The 19991-nt window shown below is 39.2% G+C and overlaps 1 protein-coding gene across 1 annotated transcript; it reads left to right on the top strand.

Annotated features, from left to right (window-relative positions):
- Positions 1 to 1500: 1500 nt before the first annotated feature.
- LOC144653735 (uncharacterized) lies at positions 1501 to 18960 on the top strand. The gene is made up of 15 exons (XM_078513816.1): positions 1501 to 1864; positions 4809 to 4897; positions 5121 to 5592; positions 5821 to 6074; positions 6532 to 6696; positions 7169 to 7439; positions 7694 to 7965; positions 8745 to 9187; positions 13198 to 13363; positions 13530 to 13719; positions 14623 to 14661; positions 14977 to 15049; positions 16213 to 16262; positions 16933 to 17181; positions 18659 to 18960. The coding sequence occupies exons 1-15, from the start codon at positions 1777 to 1779 to the stop codon at positions 18733 to 18735; spliced, it is 2898 nt and encodes a 965-aa protein (XP_078369942.1). The 5' UTR covers positions 1501 to 1776; the 3' UTR covers positions 18736 to 18960.
- The last annotated feature ends 1031 nt before the right edge of the window (positions 18961 to 19991 follow it).

The following is a 19991-nucleotide window of genomic DNA, read 5'->3' as shown; positions in this document are numbered from 1 at the left end:
ACAAATTAGTGTACTGTTTGTATATGGAAGAAATGCATGATACCCGATTGATGTTTCATTTTTATTTCAAATTAGCTTATAACTTCCTCAGTCCGGAATCAGTGGTATGTAGTAAACCGCATCAAGTATTAAAAAAAAATCCCTCCGATAATATCCCTAATCCCTCCCGGTCCCCAAGCCCTCACCACCACCACCCTGAGAAAACCCCACCGCTTGAACAAACTGCTACTTGAACAAAACCTAGGGGTTATCATTTAATAGTGTAAAATTATGTTATAAAATTTACGCCCGGTATCGACTCGGTAGCCTAAAGGCAATTAACATTTTCCACCTTTCTAAACATGACTCTGAGTGAACTGTCCAATGGTCTTTAAAAAATTGAACCTAAACTGACAAAAAAGTGATCTAAAGGAAGTTCAATCTGTCAATTTTTAAAACGAAAATGCATCTGTGGCGAAACACTCAGATAGCAACTCAAGAAGACAAAATTGACTGCTTTTCAAGGACGATAATGTAGACATGAGTGCTTATTGCTCTAAAAACAAACTGCATGCCGTGAGATCACAATAGCGCGGTGATCTCAATTACCATCACAGATGTCAAAACTGCTGCAAACAGGAATTTTGTTCGTAGTTGTGTCGGCCCGTCAAACTGTCCTCAGGGTTACTATTTATATTTATTTGCCACCTGCTTTCATGTCTTTCCGGTCATGTCTCTAGCCAGCACACGTTTGACTGTAAACGGTGACTTGCAAAAAACTCGCGTAAAAAAAACCTTAACTTTTCAAAGATTTTTTTTTTTCTGAAAGGAGTAAAAACGAAACGAAACGGTTCAGTGACCACGTCTTGCATTTTAATGTAAGAAGTTTCCAGCGATTCAAGCTCCGTTAAACAAATGAGTTTTTACTATATCTCACTTTTCTTTGTAGAACACTAAAAATTGAATTAAGATTGGCATTCGTAGTTCTTTTGTTATTTTTTTTGACTGATTTTCTCTTCCAATCCCCTAACAACAGTTGCATTTCATGACACTATTTTTAATTACTTACGTACACACAACCAAGAACTCAGGTTTCGGCTTCATGTCTCCTTTTACGCGTAACGAGAAAAGTCGTTCACATCAGTAAGCCTGATTAAATAATTTTATAGGTTTACTTGCAATATTTTCCCTCCTTTGAAATGGAAACCCAAATATAACTTTTTTTAAAGTAGCCCACCTGGTGTGTGTAAGTTAACTCGCAGACATGAGGCCTTTTTCTTATTAATCAGCGAATCCCGGTTCCATAGTTACCGATCGTCTATCAATTAATTTTAGCTGTGTAATTTACCTTCTATGGAAGTTAACAAAACCAAAGGTTTTATTATACAAGCTTGCTTGCGCAGCTGTAGGTTCGTTTCATATGCATTGAATATCAATAAATAATACGCTAAGAAAATCGAGAGTTACTTTTCGAGAAGTAATTTTCAAGGCAGAGTTTCTAGCCCTGATAATTCAGCTAAGATCGCTGGGTTTTTTGCTTATTTATACAAGCGTGAGTGAACGGGAAATTTGCATATCGTTTTGTTGACTCGCCTTTGAAATTCAAATTTCTAGCTATTGCAAAGTGTCAGAATTGCCCAATAGGAGACAAAAGACAGGCACCTCATAACTCAAGTCTTGGACATCTTTTAAAGCGACGATTTGTCCGATATAGTGGACAGGTGAAGAAGTTCGATATTTCGGGAGAAAACGGAAATCTTCTTCATGGTCTAAATTCGCTCAGCACGATCCATAAAGATGAACGCTTGTACAACCTCATTGTGCGGCGTATATTTCCTTATTTGTTGCTTTGCAACATTCTTCGTTGCCGGCAGACCCATGGCTCGTAAGTATAAAAAATAACAATTCTGTTTCCTTTATTTACGCTTAATCCTCGAAGCACATTAGCGAAAATTTTCGATTAATCCATGACCGCAAATTATTGAAATTTTACGACCATTCGAACCGATTTCACGCCGATTTTGATTATAACAAACTGGAAATTATGAATTGTTACGAAGCAAAATGCGAAAAAAATTGAGATGTAATAAATTTTGCTCAGTACGCGAGCGATCTTCACAGGACGAAATTTCGCTGAGTTGCCTTTTAGCTTCGGATCTTTAAATGGGTCAGTAGTAGAATAGAGACCTCAAAAATATTGCATAAAACATTTTGCTTTTATCAGTGAAGTCTAACAACAAGAACAACCCTTTTTGAATTTACATTAATGCTCGCAACAGATGTTTTTGTGTTACGCGTGAAAAATATTTAGCTTTCTAACTTTTAATCAAAACGAATCGAAATATACCTGTGTTCAAACGTCCAAACCCTTAAAAGCCGTCCCCGACTAGTTTTAACTGACCATAAATAGCCTTTCTTTAAACGTTTAATTGCATTATGGTTTTACTGGAGGCAGAGCTCGGCTTCCGTTTACAACTATAGTAAAAAGCTTCGTCGATTGCAGTACAGTACTCCGTTGTCATGTATTATTAACGAACGAAAGTGTCGCAGCGTGCAATGTAAGTTTGCACATAACGAAGCTTGTTTGGTTTTACTGTATGTTGGTTTGTAACTCAATACGATACTGAATCTGCTCTATACACAATCATTCTTATAATTTTGGCGTTTCGACCATCCTTGGGAATAACGGTGCAACAATATAGGAACAGTAGGTTGCCTTCAACGCCTGAATACAAAAGAAAATTTGTTTTCTAATACTGAAGTGGTTTGGATATATGCCATGTGAAACGAAATAATTTATTTCTTACGTACAGTTACAAATCGTCTGACCTACATGCAACTTAACATTTTTTCCCTTAACGAAACAACCAAAAGACCAGTATTGGTCTGCTTTAAGGGATTGAACAAAAATTGTTTCTTCTATTGAATATACACGAAATAGTGTCAATTGTTTTTTGTATTTGAAAGCTTACATAAGTTTGTGAAAACGTTTCAGAGTAAACGTCATTGAATTTCTTTTCCCGAGGCCCTAGTCAGTTTATTCCGTAGTGTCTTGAAAGTAGCAGCTGAAACGGGGAGAAAATAAACAGCATTTGCACATTAAAAACCAGCACAGCATTTCACACTAAAAACCAGGTATAGTGAGAAATTCATAATGAAGCTAAGCAACTAAATTAAATTTGCTAAAAACAAATGTTTCTGAAATTCGTCAGAAACCGACAATTTTCACTCCTGAAATTGGGTTTGGAAAAAACCCTTGATACCGCTGGCGCTGTTCAAAAGAGATCACAGCAGTAAAATAGTTACAATGTTAGTTGAGAGTTCAATCTTGTAGAGCTGCGTATAACCTAGTAAACTTAAATTTACATTTTCAACCTGAAGACGTGTGCGGTGGGTAAGACATTTTTTGTTTTGCCTTATAAAACAACTTTCCTTTTACAATGCGGCGAGTAAGTATTTACAGCATAAAGTTATCTTCTTCAAAGATTTCTGATAACTGATGACCTTTTATGCGCGCTACGCACTACGATCTACGATCGGAAAAGAAAGCCGGCTAAGACATTGCAATAAAATAGGACAGATTGGCTAAGTTTTAGGATCTTAATCTTGAAACAAAGTAGATTGTATTTCTATTTGAATGGAGCTTGGATTTCAGCTGTCGTTTGTGCCGGCTCAACTTGCTAATGTCTCAGAGTTTGACAGCGTGTTGTAGCGGGGACTAAAATTTAGAATCACATATCTACATACTGAAAAGATGTCATTAAATTTGGTCAGTTAGCTTAAAGAGATATTGGAGTAGTTAAACTCAATATGAAAAGCTTTGAATTTATCAGTCCTGTTTATAAGTTTTTATCTTTCTTGTTTCGAGAATTGTATCTCAGATCTTTTCCTTTTTGAACGGAATGTCATACACGAGGAAATAACTTGAACGCGATGCCGGAAATTTTTCAAACGTTTATGTTAGTTCGAACGGCAATTTACCATACATCAATATCAAAAACTACTTTGTGGATTGCTAAAATTTTAGCTAGTCGCAATAAGAAGCAAAAAGTTCAACATTTTGCGGAATTATATGTAATGGTCCTTATTTTCTGTCAAAAGCAGACAAGGGAAAATGTAATGAGAAAGGAAAAAGAAAAATGGTGAACTGAAAAGCTGATTTATTCAGAATGAAGTTTCAAAGTTACAGGTGCTGCAAACCGTGATGACATGAAATTTAACTTTGGCTTTTTCTTGTTCTCTTGTTGACGATGATAAGCGTCCTAAGGTTGTCAAAATATTTTTAGATTAACAAGGAGCTCCTTCACTAACAAGAGACGGTCTACTAGTGGAAAGGGCCGGTTTTGATAAGAGCGGGCGATGATGTTGAAAATTAGCTTACGAACACAGACAAGCGAAATCAATTTGACAGTTCTTGTAAAGCAAGTGCTTGCTAAGCTTGCGTGTGTTAATTGCTATGGTGATATGTACTGCAAACAGCGAGTCTGTTAACTCACGAGAGATAATACATATTATGTTTTAAATGCGCGCGTCAGCGACATGAATCGTTAGCAGCTGGAAACAGCAATTCTTTATTAAGTATGGAACCACTACACACTTATCTACTTTAGCTTCAGTAGTATGCCATAATTTTGAGCGCAGTCTTTTTGTTTTAGATCTTCGTGAGCCTCCTAGAAAAAAAAAAGAAAAAATGTAGGGAACAAGAGAGAAACTTCAAAGAAACGTGTAAACACCCTCACCCCCCCCCCCCTCTCCCCAGACCCCGAGAGGTCCTTTTTAAATGCAACATACGCAAATGCCCTAAACTTGTTATGAAACACTTTTTTCAGACGCAGCCTGTGTAAATGAATTCCAAGACGACTGTGATGATGACGACGCAGAGGAAATGCATCATGTTGTCAGACGCTCTATCCCAAATGTAAGCCTTTACGTCACTACTGACAAGATTTTCCTACCAATCGGTTGTTTTATGCTATTCGAGAACAAACGAGAGTCTTTATGCGTCGATTTACTCAGCTAAATACAATGACTTTTAAAATCGCGCGTTAAGCAAGGAGGCAAACATTCAGAGCTCTTTGATAGTTAGAGAAACAGGTATAAAAAATTTTCTTAGTTGTGGTGAATAATTCATTGTTTTTTAGCCTTCGACAGTCTCGCAGTCGTTGAAAGCTGATTTCAACCCAGTAATTCATAATGTCACCTACTACAACATTGGCGACACGATCTCGTTCCAACTTAACTTGACACACAACCAGTCAGTAGCGGTGGATTTGAAAAACAACCTGAAAGTTGTTCTCTGGTCCCAGTTCCTGGAGCCTGTACAAAATTCCTGGTCAGTATTGGCCGGCGTCGGGAGTATCACTGGAGGGCCCCAGTTCAACTCCAGCGCAATTTCTTTCGATGTCACAACGCTTGGTAGCGCAGATTTGGTGTCTGTTACTTTCGGGGCTAAGGTTACAGACTCGATTCAGCCTTTGTCAAATCTTTACTTTGCTGTGCTAGTCACTGGCCAGGATGGCGGCGGCGACAATTACCATTATGGCCCAGCTCCCTCACAGCCAACCCTGTATGCTGTGTTCCCAACAGTATCAATGACAAGGAATTCGTACTCATGTAAGTGTATTACTGATGAGTATCAACTTGATCAAGCACATGTTGATTTATAATCATACTGTTTTGGTTATTTACTTGGCTGTAGTAAAAAATGAACACAGCACAATTTTAATTGAACGTCACCCAAAAACACATATGTCGTTTTACAAATCATACTGATTGCAAGTGTTCCTGATTAGATCTTAGGGGTTGATATATTCACTGCCTTGCCTTTGATATGATTTGCAGACTTATGGGTTAGCAATACCACGGGTTATACCATGACTATCACCATGCCCCATCTGGACTTTTCGCTGCTGGTGGAGATAAGCACCAACATCAATGATTTCTCCTTCATGGAGCTGCACAATGTACAAGTCAAGAGCGTGGGAAGCAACGTCAAGACTTCTGGAGGCGGAATACCGGCTGCTCCTGTTTCATACGATTCCAGTGACGAAGCGCCCTTCAATGATCGGGCTGTTCTGGACTTCGGAAACTTAACTGTAAGTGAAACCCTCTGTGGAATTGTCACAGATGGCGATACTAAGTTATGTGTATGATTTAGAGAGTCTTGTCTAGATCTAGTTCATATATAATAAAATATGACTGAAACCGTATACCGTAGAGTGAAGCAGAAATCATACCCATTTGTAAGACTGGTTGACATGACGTGTCGAGATGCCATGCAACGTGATGTGTGTTACTTGATGTGACAATAATATGCACTATATAAATTAGCAAATTATTATTATTTTTATTATTATTATTATTATTATTATTATTATTATTATTATTATTATTATTATTACGTGTTGACACGTGACGTGAGTCCTCACCATCCCAACATTTCGTTTTGTGATATTCCATGAGTTGAAAAGAAGCAAGACGTCCAAATACGCTAAGAACAAAATCTGCTAATTCAATTTCCCTTCTTCTTCATTTGTTTTATTTCCCTACAAGGTACGTGGGAGCGATGCATCCCTTAACAAGATCGTCATAGAATACAACGTCACTATACGAGATCATCCCATGCTGGCCAATGACTCAAAACATTGGGTGGGAGCAGGCATGCGCAGTGGCTATCAAATGCTGTGGGTGGGTCAAGAGGCGCTGTATGTGTACAAGGTGCGTATCACTTTTTAATCTCAGATTCCCTCAGGGAATAGAAGTTGGTGTAATATTAGTTTCGAAAGCTTGATTGACTGATTGACTGACTGTCTGACTGACTGACTGACTGATTGAGTGACTGACTGACTGACGACTGAGTTCAGAAACTGAAGAAAAAGACTTACATGAAAAACAATTTGGAGTATGCAGTATTTGTGTATATTGTAACAAGTGTTTCTGTATTCCGGCCATCTTGTGAGGTGCGCCGAGCTACAAACGACATATACAGCAAGATTACGCACTATAACTTATAGAAAAGGTTTTTCTTGCCCGATAACCAGGCTTTGAACTGTGTTTAGCTTTGTGTGCAGATAAGTGATACCTCCACTGGCTGAGTGGAGTTAAATAATAAAAAGTTTAATCAATTTATCAGTCCGCTACTTTTTATTATTTTTTACACTTCTTTTTTTTTCATTTTTGCTACAAATAGAGTGAGCCATCGCTAACGGCCACATTTACAACTACCAACGACACTGCCAGTAATCGATACTTGATCGGAGACAAGCTGTTTGTCAACTGGACTGTCAATCACATGGAAAACACATCTTACGAGGACGCGCAGAACGTGCGAGTATCATTCTACTCTAACACACTGCAAATTCTGGAGGGGACCTATGATGAGCCAGGTGGCTCAGACCAGCCACTGACGATAAACAGTCATTTTCAATCCGGTGAAATCGCCGTCGCAACGTTGGCAAAAGGTAAGCAGTAGCTTTCATTATCAAAATGTGGTGTTTGTAGCCAATTATATCTTCTAATATCCTTTCATCATATCTATACCAACATTGTTAAAATTAATTAGTTAATGGTGGTTTTCAGCACTCTATTTTTCACCAAATGGTAGCGGGCAATTTAACAAAGTGCCTAATTACAAAATTCGCGTGCCTTGCGCTTGACTGGATTCCTTCCTGTGACGGACAATTTCTTTTTATTAACATTGTTTCTTATCTTTCAGGGCAACAGATAACTGGGGATTTAGTTCTGATTGTCAGCGACAAAATTTCTCCACTCGAGCCACTTGATATCTTTCTTCAGCTCAATTACCAGAACTTGAGAGGAGATGATAAACTCAACACTACCCACAAGCCTTCACCGCCCTTCGTGGCTGGAGTCCCAGGTTTCTCGCTAAAACTCAACAATTCGACCAATCAGATACGAATCGGTGGCCGCGCCAAGTTTTCCTTCAACATATTGATGAGACGAATCGTTTCCACTTTAAAAGTAGAGGTAGGAGGTTTTATCTCACTGAATTTTACAGTTGTCTTGGTACTTATTACTTGATTCTCACAGTCGTTAACACTGGCGCTTTTTTGTTTGGGACCCCCCTCGAAGAAATAACTAAGTCATCAGTAAACGTCAGGTTCCTGAGCAATTAAGGCGTCCTAATTGTGTCCCCGCGCGGCGATCAAACGCCAAACTTCATCATCGCTTCCGGTTTTTAAAACATTGCATGACTTGAATTGAATTGAAGAGTTCGAAGCATAATGTGCTAGACATTGGTAAGAAATCGTTACAACATTAGCACATTGCAAAGACATAACAAGATAATGCTAGGGGCCAACAAGTACTAAATTATCACATTTTGCTTTATCTATTGACTTTAAGCAAAATCACTTGGTAACAATCTTGGCAAGAATGCGCACGCGCCGTACGTTTGACTGCTATGAGCATGCGTCTTGCAGAGCTAGGTGACAACTTCTTAAATACACGCGAGAGCTTTCTAGTTTTTCTCGTGACAAAAGCCATAAAATAACTGGACTTTATAGTGCTTCTTTGTAATATGCCAACAACAATGGCGTATGGAAAACTTAGTGCCTCTTTTTTATAAACGTAATACTGGTGAGAGAATAACTTTGAAAAACAAAGCAATTACATCAAGAATAGTCGGGGTAGTGTTGCGCTTGTCAACTTAACAAGTCTCTAATGGTCACGTTTGCAGAAAAACGCCCAGTTTTTCAGCTCGAGTAATGAAGAGGAAACATTTCAGTGATATTTTACTATTACAGGTCATCCTTCCTGTGAATGAAACTTCAATCATGTCTCTTGTCTCACTTCGTGTCGTCCAAGTTGGTACAAACATCAAAAACAACACTGCCCTTAGCCAAATAACTGCACAACTCACTTCCACCGTCGGAGATCAGAAGCTTTACGACCGCGGTACGATCGACTTCGGCACGGTAGAAAATACCATCGGGACTGTGGATCACCCAGATAACAAGATCATGCTGGAGTTCGAGATCGTTGTGAACGACCACGCACACGTGACAAATGGTTCAAAGCACTGGGTAGGGGTGGGGGTTCGTGGCGGCAAGCGTATGATGTGGATCGGTGACGTAGCGCTGATTGCTGATGTTCCTGTCGACAGGAGACCAATCTTACAGGTTCAAGCGACTTGTGAACTTCCGGGCACTAAGCTGCCATGCAGTGAAGCGACCACTCTAGAAAGAAGGTAAGATAAACTTATAAACGTTACTGATGAAAAAAAAATCACATTCTTGAGCACATTTTTTGATGAGAATGGAGGCTCACTGGATTTTTAGCTTTGACAAGGTTGGGTATTGCAGCGAAAGGGTCTCATGAAAGGTAAAAAAATTAGGCTGAACAACTGAGGAAGCCCAGTCAGCTTAACTCAGCTTTGCTTGTATCCAATTTGGAAGTGTTTGTGAATGTGTTGTAGTTTTAGGGGAAACGGAAGAAAAATCGGAGGAGCAATGCAACTGGAATAAAATGCGATGGTTTTTTGAGTCTAATGCTTGCGTGCGCTTTGCGCATGCGCATTAGACTCTTTGTTATATGAAAAAAGCTGTTAGCAATCCCAAGGGAATGGTTCGGGATCGATAATCGTTTGCTGTAATGTAGAAAACAATGATCAGCTGCAAGAACGGACTCCGTACGGACACGCACGATTAGTTTCAATTAAAAACAGCCAATCAGCGACACGTGTTCCCACGCATAATTAAAAGTTCTTTCTCAAGTCACGATTATTCAACACTTGAACATGACGAAATAATTTTCCAGTTAAGACATTTGTAAGCTTTTTGTGAAAATAAATCTTCGTTTTCAGTTCAGTTAAGCACTTGTGTTTTCGTCTTGCTTAAAAAGCAAGACGTCTTTGAGAAAAAATATTTCGACGGCGACTCGCGTTTATTTACACAATGCGACCAAATATTTATTTTGTTTTAAAAAATAGAAAACTTTACCTCGGTTTTTGTATTTAAGTCATTCGAATTTTGACCAATTTTTTCTTTACAGTGCAAACAAAAACCTTCAAAAATAAAAGATTACATGGATAAATGTAAATCAAGTTACGCGACTAAATCAAAATCCGTTTGTTTGGCCGCTTTGCAGTATTACACTGTCCCGGCCTTTGCCATACACTAAATCGAATTTCATCTTTACGACTCTCAGAGATCTTAAGTTCTTCTTACAGCTAGAAAAATCATAAAATGGTTACTTGATATGGAAGTGTGTTCGCGAATTGTACATCTGATAAACAGTCTTCGCTCCTGTGTATGGTAGCTCGATAATAATGCCTAGTTTCCAGCGTTCAAAAGTCATCATTATATTGACGTGAGCATTTACACCTTTTGTCTCGTGACGTCATGACGTTGTCATGACGACACGAGATATTCTACAGGGGGAGAGGTGCATTCCATGCGTGTTTGCTTTCTGGGCCGCCGATTTCCCCCATGTCAACATTTCTTTTGGGCCGCGGATTTTCCCGCATTCAACATTTGCTTTGTGATCTGGGCCGCCGGAATTTCTTCAAGAAATATGTTTCTTTAAAAGGTCGCAACTAACGCGCTGGTTTATCAACTGTAGGTTAGGGTTGGGGCTATTGTGTAGAAATTTTTCCTAAAAAAAACTGGTAGCCGTGTTATTCCTGCGTCCTCGACAAATGCATAGCCAGTCTCTGAAAAAAAAGCCCCGCCGCTCCCCTGTCGCAAAATCTTTATACATTCTTCGGGTGAGTGGCGCGCCCTAAAGTAGCGCGGCCTTGAGGAATTGTTTTGAGCGCGCTGCTGGAGCTGGCGAGTAAATAAAAAAATCCCTTCCATAAGAAATTTACCTTAATTGTAAAAATAAAAGTACGCAATTGACCTTCTGAGGTTTAGAATACCTCACGCCATCGTATTTTCTTTCCTCTCTTTCTCTCTCTGCCATTTCTCTAGGGTACTTGAACTAGCTATTTACCTCGCTAAATGTCACGGAGTCTTTTGCTTTGTGATACCATGGAGATTGACATGGTTATTACCTGGTGGCGGTCACCGTTCCTTACGCGGAACCTACTGTAGGGCTCTGTGTAACACAACTAATACATATGTTTTGGTAATGGGGCTTGTCCTCTTTTATCAGAAATCGAACGATTCCTCCCCGTAAAAATTTTCATAAAAAAATAATATTTTTCCGATCCTAACTAAAATAGTTTAAATACAAAATTTTTACAAAAAAAACAGTGTTCTTTAGCGTGCAAATGTGACGAGAAAGCATCTGAGAGCGAAGAATGATGCGAAATGATCAGTGCAAATTTCACTCGAAATTTAAAAGTATACAACTTCTCTAGGCACACAGTGGCTGTTCTATTAAACCTGTTTCCCGTTCAAAATATAAAACTATCTGCTATCCTATCTAATTTGCAAACTTCCGTATGGTTTAGAACCTATTTCACAAAAACCGCTGGGCCAAGTTTTTTCGAATCCTTTCCCAAGATCTTCTAAAAATCTCTAGTGGCTTCAGATCATTGATCCAAGTATTTTCGGATTAGTAAAGCAAAATTTTGGTCAACCGGTTGGATTTTTCCAAAAGCACTAAATTTACGTGCACGCTATATATAATTACATGTCACGGGTTGCGTTACTTGAGAGATAATATTTTGCGACAATCAATTCAGAACCTTATCAGAGAATTTCTCAAATTTCTGCTGCTGTTATCGGAGTCCTTTGTTCAACGCTACATGTTGTTTTTTTCAGCTACTTCGGCTGCTTGGAAAAATCGCTTTTGATAAGGTATCGGAAAAGCGCGTGACAATTATAAGTACAAACATTATCCGCCTGACAGAAATAGCAAAATCAATTATTATATATGAATCAATGGACGCTTAATTACCGTGATAGTGATCGCAATGGATACCATTAAGGCATCGATTTCAAAACTTTGTTTTTAAGCATGTAATCTTATATATAAACAAAGAAAAATGTAAATGGTTTCACAAATCGTACGAGTGCTCGATGCAAATACATGCAGAGCGGGATACTATAATTAAAAGATTGAGACTGCACGGACAGTTACTTAAAGTTTCACGCACGAGGCGATCATCAGACTGTGCCGTTAATAGCAGTTGAAAGAAAATTTAAACTACACTCATGGAGGGCGGTTTGAGCGATCCTGCTTTTGACTGGCTGCATAAAACTTGTTTTCGTGCCTGCACTTGGTGATTAATTCAGATCTCTTATTGAGGAGAGTAGATCTGTCAGCGGATAGAATGCAGAGGCTTCTCTGTCAGACACAAATTGCAGCGAGACTGGTTTCCCCTGTAAGAGCTTGCTCGCGTGACAATTGACCACTTGATTGAGAAATCGGTGTTTTTGTCTCTTTGGTCCCAGATGTACTTTGATAGGACAGTGTCGTGGGAATGCTTACGATGCTTGAAAGAGAGCTTGTGGTTGTTATATCTAGTTTTAAAGCTGTGCTCCGTCATGCCAATATAGACCTTCGATTCGCCGACGGAGCACAGCTTCAAAACTAGATAAAATAAATTTCAAATAAATTAAACTCTGAAAAGAGTCACGAGACACTAAGCCCAGAGGGCTTTTGATTAGGAAAATCTGTCACTAAGTGCTTACAGTACAATGGAGTAACAGTCACTATTTCAAGTGCTTTTATTGCAAAATCTGTTTCAAGAGTCATCATCAAAATGGTGAAAAATCTGAAAGAAAACGATGTGAAGTTCTTCAACCCTTGTTGTAATGAACATGCTTTTTGTAAATCGTCACGCAATCTTGTCCAAATGTTTAATCGTTTCTGCTTTTACGGACAATACGGAAGAAGTAACATCAACTCCTGTTCATACTTTAAATTTTGTGAAGCATATAACATTTATGACTGTTTCGTTTTCATCCATAATCATCCACGTCCCCTAGCTTGCTATAAGCATTTTAAATTAAACTCCCGAACACAAACCTCTAACCAATTTTAACCGGCTTACGAAAACCGCGCAATCTGTATCACTATGCCATACGGCATTAGACTCATGTCACCCTTGGTGACCTATTTTTAGCATTTGCTGTTGTCCCAGGTGTAGGGATGACAAAGAATCAGTGCAAACGACTTCAAGCTAACGGTAAAGCTCAACCCAAAAGTATTGTTATTGATTCTTTTGGAGAATCACTCTTAGGAACGGTTGTAAATCCATTGATGAATTAGTTAGATGGTAATTTAGGATATTTGAAATCTCCTCAGCTCTAAAGTGCATTTCAATGGAACCATCTATCACGCCGAACAATCACAGCAATACGCCGACAATGTGAACGTGTTCTGGATGATACCGCCATATGTGAAGTATACTAAGTTGGACCATGATCCTGAGCTGACCTACCAGCAAACACAGCAAGGACCCAAGTTTAGCGTGAGTAGAAAATTAAACCTAGAGAAACGTTGTTTATAAATTTGAGAATGGCGCGTTTTCCGTACCTCAGAGCAGCGAGGAAAACAGCGAGGTAAACAGCAACCAACAGCGGGCCCTCCGTGACAAGTCTGTACATGTTTCTGATTTCGTCATGTTTTATTTCTAGTTCGACAATAGAATGCACTTCTTGGACCGTTTCTCCTTCTCAGTGGAAGGCAATCTGGACCCTGATGGACTTATGCCGCCAGGCGACACTTACGCCGTGTCCCCGATACAGCTGTCATACAGTCCATTCAGTATGTCAGCGGTGTATGGAGCTCCTCCCGTACCAGTGTCTCTCAAGTTTAAGTCGCCAGGTAAAGAGGAGAATGGGAACCATAAACTTCATGCCGGGCATATTCGATTATTGAAGAGCGGGTGGGGGAGGGTTGAATACTTAAAACCTCCTTGCACGAAATCATTGAAACTTCCTATATCCGTAAATTAAAATTTGCATAGTGACTTTTTCTTTGACTTAGGTTTTATTGCAGTTACTGTTATCGATTTAAGCACGGCCTCGGGGAGGTCAAACCCGTCATTCTTAATTCTGACACTCAGCAACACAATACCACTACTTGTACTTGAGAAAACACGAACAAGAATCGATTAGGGGTATCAAATGGTCTTTCGAGCATTTGCGAGCATGCGAGCACAGCGTTTTTCTTTGCGAGCACGAGCATTGGAAAAATTAGCCTTGCGAGCAACGAGCACTTTTAAAAAATTTACCTCCACTAAAAACCGAGCATGCGAGCACTTGTAAAAATGTGCGAGCACGAGCAAACGAGCACCCACTAAAATTTTGCGAGCATTGCGAGCACTGCGACATTTTGAGGGGCCATTCTTGACTCCTAATCGATTAGGACGCGAGAATGGCTTACCGCCAAAGGCCAGGGCGTGCATCATTTACCCTGCATGGCTATACAATCAAAGTAATCACTCTGGCCAATCGCAGTGGACAATACATTGAACCAATCAAAGTACATGTTTTCGGCGCGAAGCGCGGGAAAATGTTTGTGAGCGAGTCACGATTGGTTTTGGTTTGACTTCTGATTGCTTGAGAACATGACGCGAGTTTTTTCAACCAATCAATAAGCGTAATGATGCCAAACCAAAGCAAGTGAAAATTACTTTCGATACTCAAGTGAAAATCGTCCTAAAAGACTTAGCCCACATGTTTTATAACAGATTAATTGTCAATATTGTTGCAATTGTATTTTCAGGTGATGGTGCCCCTGTGGAAACGCCTTCAGAACTTTCAGGTAAGTATAATTCCTGTGCTCAAAGTTCAAATTCATTTTTAAAAACCAATTACAAAACTATCAATAAGCCCCTCGGAATTGTTTAATTCCGCTCGTCCATTCCTGAGTTTTTTTGGTTTAATGGTTTTATTTTTTATTTATCCTACCAACCTAGCTCCATCTATATTTTCAGAAGTTGGTAGATGGAGGGAAAGACCTTTAACTGTTGGGAGGTTTCGCTTTTAATACATGAAAAGTCAGAAACAAAAACGTCAAATTAAAACTTAATAAATTACTGAGTGTAATCTTATAATACACCATTTGTTCTCATTCCAGAGGTGTATAGCCGAGGATTTCTGGTGGACCCAACCAATGACATTTTATACGTGTGCCAGAAATCAAAGGACAGGTAAATATATTACATTTAAACAGATATTTTGACAATTTTCTGACTCTAAAGTAATCAGAACTAAAACAAAGTACAGGCGGACAGGCTATCCAAACCCTTTTTGGTAAAATCAAGGCAATTTGAATTCGATAGAATAACTCGATACTTTTTGGTCTAGATAATTCTTATGGCAAGGGTCTATGTCTTCTCAAAATGAGCAAACTGTTATCAAAACCTTGTGTGTCTGTTCTTGTGGCCTTCAGTGTAACTTAAATTCCAAATTAGTCCAAAATGTTTCTTTTCGCTTAAATATAAGGTTTCTAGTGTTCTTAGGTATGGCTGGTAGATATACCCTAGGCGTCTTACGCTCTTTTTATTTTATAAGAATCTAGTTTATAAGAATATCAAGGCTGAAATTTGCGAATTTTTAAGAATATTTTAAGAATAAATCTGAGGCTGAGATTTTGAAAAGAACAAAATTTTGTGTTGAAAATTTGTAAATAAAATAGAATAAGATATTTTTTAATTAACTGAACCGTATAAAATCATTTATCTCTCTAAACGGCAAAACCTTTAACTATCCAATAACACGATAAAAACTTGCACTAGCCAAAATGTTCGATGCTCATGACAGTTCGATGAACAGTACATTAATTGATACCCATTACGTACTGAAACGGAAATGTCAAACGGTATTAAAGGGTATTATCTAAGAATGTTCATAAGAATGTTTTCAGCCTAAATTCAACAGGAAAATAAGAATATTCAGCCTGGGTCGGAAAAACAATATTCTTATAAAATAAAAAGAGTGTATCTGATCACTGTGACTTATTACTCCGTACAATATCATTACATTGCCAAACAAAGAGCTACAAAGAGGACTAGAGTACGGATAGTCAACAACTAGCTAGAGGATGAGTATTGTGATGATGTACTGTTAGATTCTCACAACTCACATCAAAACAAATATCTTGCAATCAGTAAAGGGAATTTGGACTAATCGTGTCTGGTGTTTATTGTTACTCACAACTCACATCAAAACAAATATATTGTAATCAGTAAAGGGAATTTGGACTAATCGTGTCTGGTGTTTATTGTTACTCACAACTCACATCAAAACAAATATATTGTAATCAGTAAAGGGAATTTGGACTAATCATGTCTGGTGTTTATTTTTACTCCAGGGTGAAGTCAAGCTGCTACTCAACTGCTGACAAGACATACAGCTGGATTGGTAACACATAGATATAATTTATATTTTTACATGAAGTTATTTCTGGTTTAAAAGTAAGACTCGACAAGCGTACACTCAAGAGCTTTCGAGTTTTCTTTCATCTCAGTTGTCTGTGAAAAGCGCAGGGATTAAAATACGCCACCAAATACCACAAGGTTTTTACTGGTTACCTTTTGACTTTATTGTTACATGGATAACAAGGGTATCATCCAAAGCCCTGGCCACACGGAATCGAAAGACGACACAAATGAACTTGGGTACAGACATCAGCTGGGTTACCAAACTGACAGCACGTTGAAAAGAAAGCTTTAATCAGTGTTTTCGGATTTACATTAGTACCATGCGTGGCATTATTTAAGTTAGCAAAACCACTGCTTGAGGTGGTCGACTTGTGTTGGAAGTATCAATGAACGAAAGTCACATCAAGTACACGAAGGAAGAGGAGTCGCAGGTCAGGATAATACGCCAACCTGTGTTGACTTAGATATCCGTGGCCAGGGCTACTCGTAAAGTTAAAAAACTTAGAACTTTTTGTATTATGATAAAAATTTGTTCGGGTAATGAATCGTTAGCTTAACAAAAGGGAATGAATGATGCCGTCTATCTGTGTAAACAAATGTTAAGAAACTAATGTGATTGAGTCATCGTTTTGTATTGATTTCTTCCTCAGCCATGGACCAACAAGTTTGCTATGTGATTGGCCAAGATGGGGACGACTTGTATGGCATAGCATGCAACGGCCGTGCTTACATGCGCAAACAAGGCACCCAAGGGGCCTGGTATGGAATCGATAAACATGTATGGGAAGAAGCAAAGAACAGCAACATACAGGAGAACTTGGTTACGATCGAGGAGAACTACTCGCACACTGATAATCCAGAATCTGCCAAGACGAAGGGGACTTCAACTATCTGGGGAGGTAACTATCTCGTCTCCTGTTCTTGTGTCGTCGTTCCGTTAACTTTGCAAATTCAATCATAACATCATTTGGACGGGTTTTTTAATCAATCAATCAATCAATCAAACTTTATTTATAGAGGGTTACACGTAATAGTTTTACAACTAATAAATTTGTGGCCCTCTCTAATGTACTAAAAAATTAAGAATCTACTATAAACAATAATCTAATTAAAAGTCCAAAGCTTGATGGTCATTATTTTTCCTGCGTTTCTCTCGGTGATATGCTTCTTTCATTCCTTTTTATTCTTCCATGCACTCCCCACAACACATCATAGTTCCCAAATGACACAGAGAAAAATTATGGATAACTGAAACGAGGCTTGAGATTTTGCACTTGAGAATTTCAATGATGAGCCTAAACGTGGAATTTGACTTTTCTTTTACAAAAGGCGAAGTAATATGGCAACATTTTCTAGTAAACTTATGCGCAACAATGTTGCATTGCAAGCTGAAAAGCTTTATTGTGCGTATCTGATTACCACTCCTGATGCACGGTGCGGCAACATGTTACACAAAATTGAACCCATGTCTATCTCGCGCAAAACGTTGGCGCAACTTGCAACATGAGTGGTAGTACGCGCAATGTTCAATGCTTTACAAGTTGCAAAGCAACATTGTTGCTCGACAAAATTAACCCTATTCAGTCCGGGCTTATTTTCCAGATTATTTAAGCAATCACAATTAAAACTTGGAGGATATATCATCATCTGCTTCCTTATGTCTCCTCTGGGAGAATAGCTTCTCTGGAGGATACTCTGGAGGATATATAGTATGCCCAAAAATCTATCTTTTGATGTATGTCACGTGGGATGTTGACGTCACATCATGTGACAATTACATCATGATGTGAAAACAGCCGCCATCTTGGATCTGCCATCTTGGATTTTAAAATTTGTCCAAAACATCAGAAAACCTCCCAAAATTACTGCAAACTACTCAAAATCCATTAAACAATGCCATGAAACTCTAAAAAGGTGAAAATAATTGCATTAAGGTAAATTTTTCATTAACAGGAACACAATAATTACAAATTTGGGAAAACATGCCTGTCAAAATGCCGTTGCCATGGTAACGTGAAGTTCCTGACACAACAACCTATACCCCCAAATTATTCCCAGTTAAATTTTAGATAAACTGGCAAAGTTGCAGCGTTCAGTTGAATCTTAAAAACGTTATTAGCGTTCACAGTCAGCGCGGGCACCTTCCGTCCCCCCGCCCCCCCCCCCCCCTTGATCTGGATAGGGTTAACAAACAGCTATTCGCCGCATTACTTAGCCTTGACTATAGCCGAGTTTGAAGGCGACTTCTCGACATTACCTTAAGTAAATGTTTTTGTAGCATTGTGAGCAAGGTCCCCCTTGAATGATAAGTTTACGAAAGTACCTTGCTTCTCACATTTTTTAACCATGTTTTTCATTTCTTATTTCATATTTCAGGAAACGCAAAAGGGGTGTATATAAAAAGTGGAAACTACTGGCAGCTGAAAGCTCAGTGGAAATGCTGTGGAAATTGAATAGTCAACTTTCCTACGATTTTTAGTTACTAAGCCAGTAAAGCCATAAAAGCTTACTTACTTTCTAAATAGGAAACTAGCAGTGGTGCACTACTTTAAACTGATTGTTTTTTCGGAATCAGAACTTTTTCCGCACGGCTTTTACAGCATACTTAGACTAGACTGATGTGATTTTAAGAACCTAATTTATATTATTTATTCACACCTTTGTAATCGTAATGGCTAAGGGCCCGACGCACTGACGACAATTTGGCTCTCCGTCTCGCCCCCCGGCTCTCCCCCTTGTCCGTGTCTCGTTCTGTCCCTTCGCCCGTTCGCGGGTCTCGTTCCGGCCGGGCCGTTTTTTCGCTTGTCCTGTCTTGCTCCGCGCTGTCGCGCGGTCGTCCGGCGGTGCCGCCGGGGCGGCCGTGTGTGTGGTCGGTCCTTGGCCTCCTGCGTCTCTGTGCGTCTGCCTGTCGTCGCTGCTGTCCTGCTCCGGCGGGCGCGGCCCGGTGTCAGGCGCATTGGTGTCTGTCCCCGGGCGCCTGTCTCCGGCTGGTGCGATCTTCGCCCCCGTGCGTCCGGGCCCTAAATGACGTGCCTCACCGAGAGCTAAATTTAAAACAGCAGTTTAAGTGACCGCCTAACTTGGACTGTGTCCATGTAGTTACGTAATTGATGTAAATAGTTTGAAATGTTAGCTATAGCTTTAAGGAGCACTCTCTTGATCACTGGGTATTTGTTCTGTAACTGCAGTACTCAGTTTATTGAATAAAATTTTATGAACACAAATTTAAAAAATTGAGCATCTTCTGAAAGGTCTTTCAAAATTACAGGAATCTGGGAAAAACGTGAACATCAGTGTCTTGGACATTCATCTCTGGTGTCAGCTGCCGTCGAATGTTATTCTGCAAAGTCAAACCACTGAGCCCCTCAAAAAGATGATGAAAGTTCCCCTTCAATATTGCAGTCCTATATTTACTGAGCGGACACTAATTTGCAATTTTGAGAAAACTCGAGATATGAGGGACAACACGAACTCTACAAAACGCATGCCAGTCAGCAAGATAAATCAACAAAACACACATATAAACCATTCGAGATACACCAATTGTTTGAATATGTCATGATGGCTTTTGGGGAGCCCCGACCATACATCAAAGCTATAAAGGGGTATGTCATTTTAGACTCTTCCCCAGTCCTCTCTTAGACTGGGGCGAGTATGACGAAGAATTCCATTTAATTTCCTCCTCGAATTTACTCCTTTTATCAACAAA

This window comes from Oculina patagonica, chromosome 5 (assembly GCF_052425735.1).
Source record: "Oculina patagonica isolate OP01 chromosome 5, crgOcupat, whole genome shotgun sequence".
Lineage (NCBI taxonomy): Eukaryota > Metazoa > Cnidaria > Anthozoa > Scleractinia > Oculinidae > Oculina > Oculina patagonica.
The sequence above is the reverse complement of the archived record's forward strand: the minus strand, read 5'-3'. Positions and strand labels throughout refer to the sequence as shown.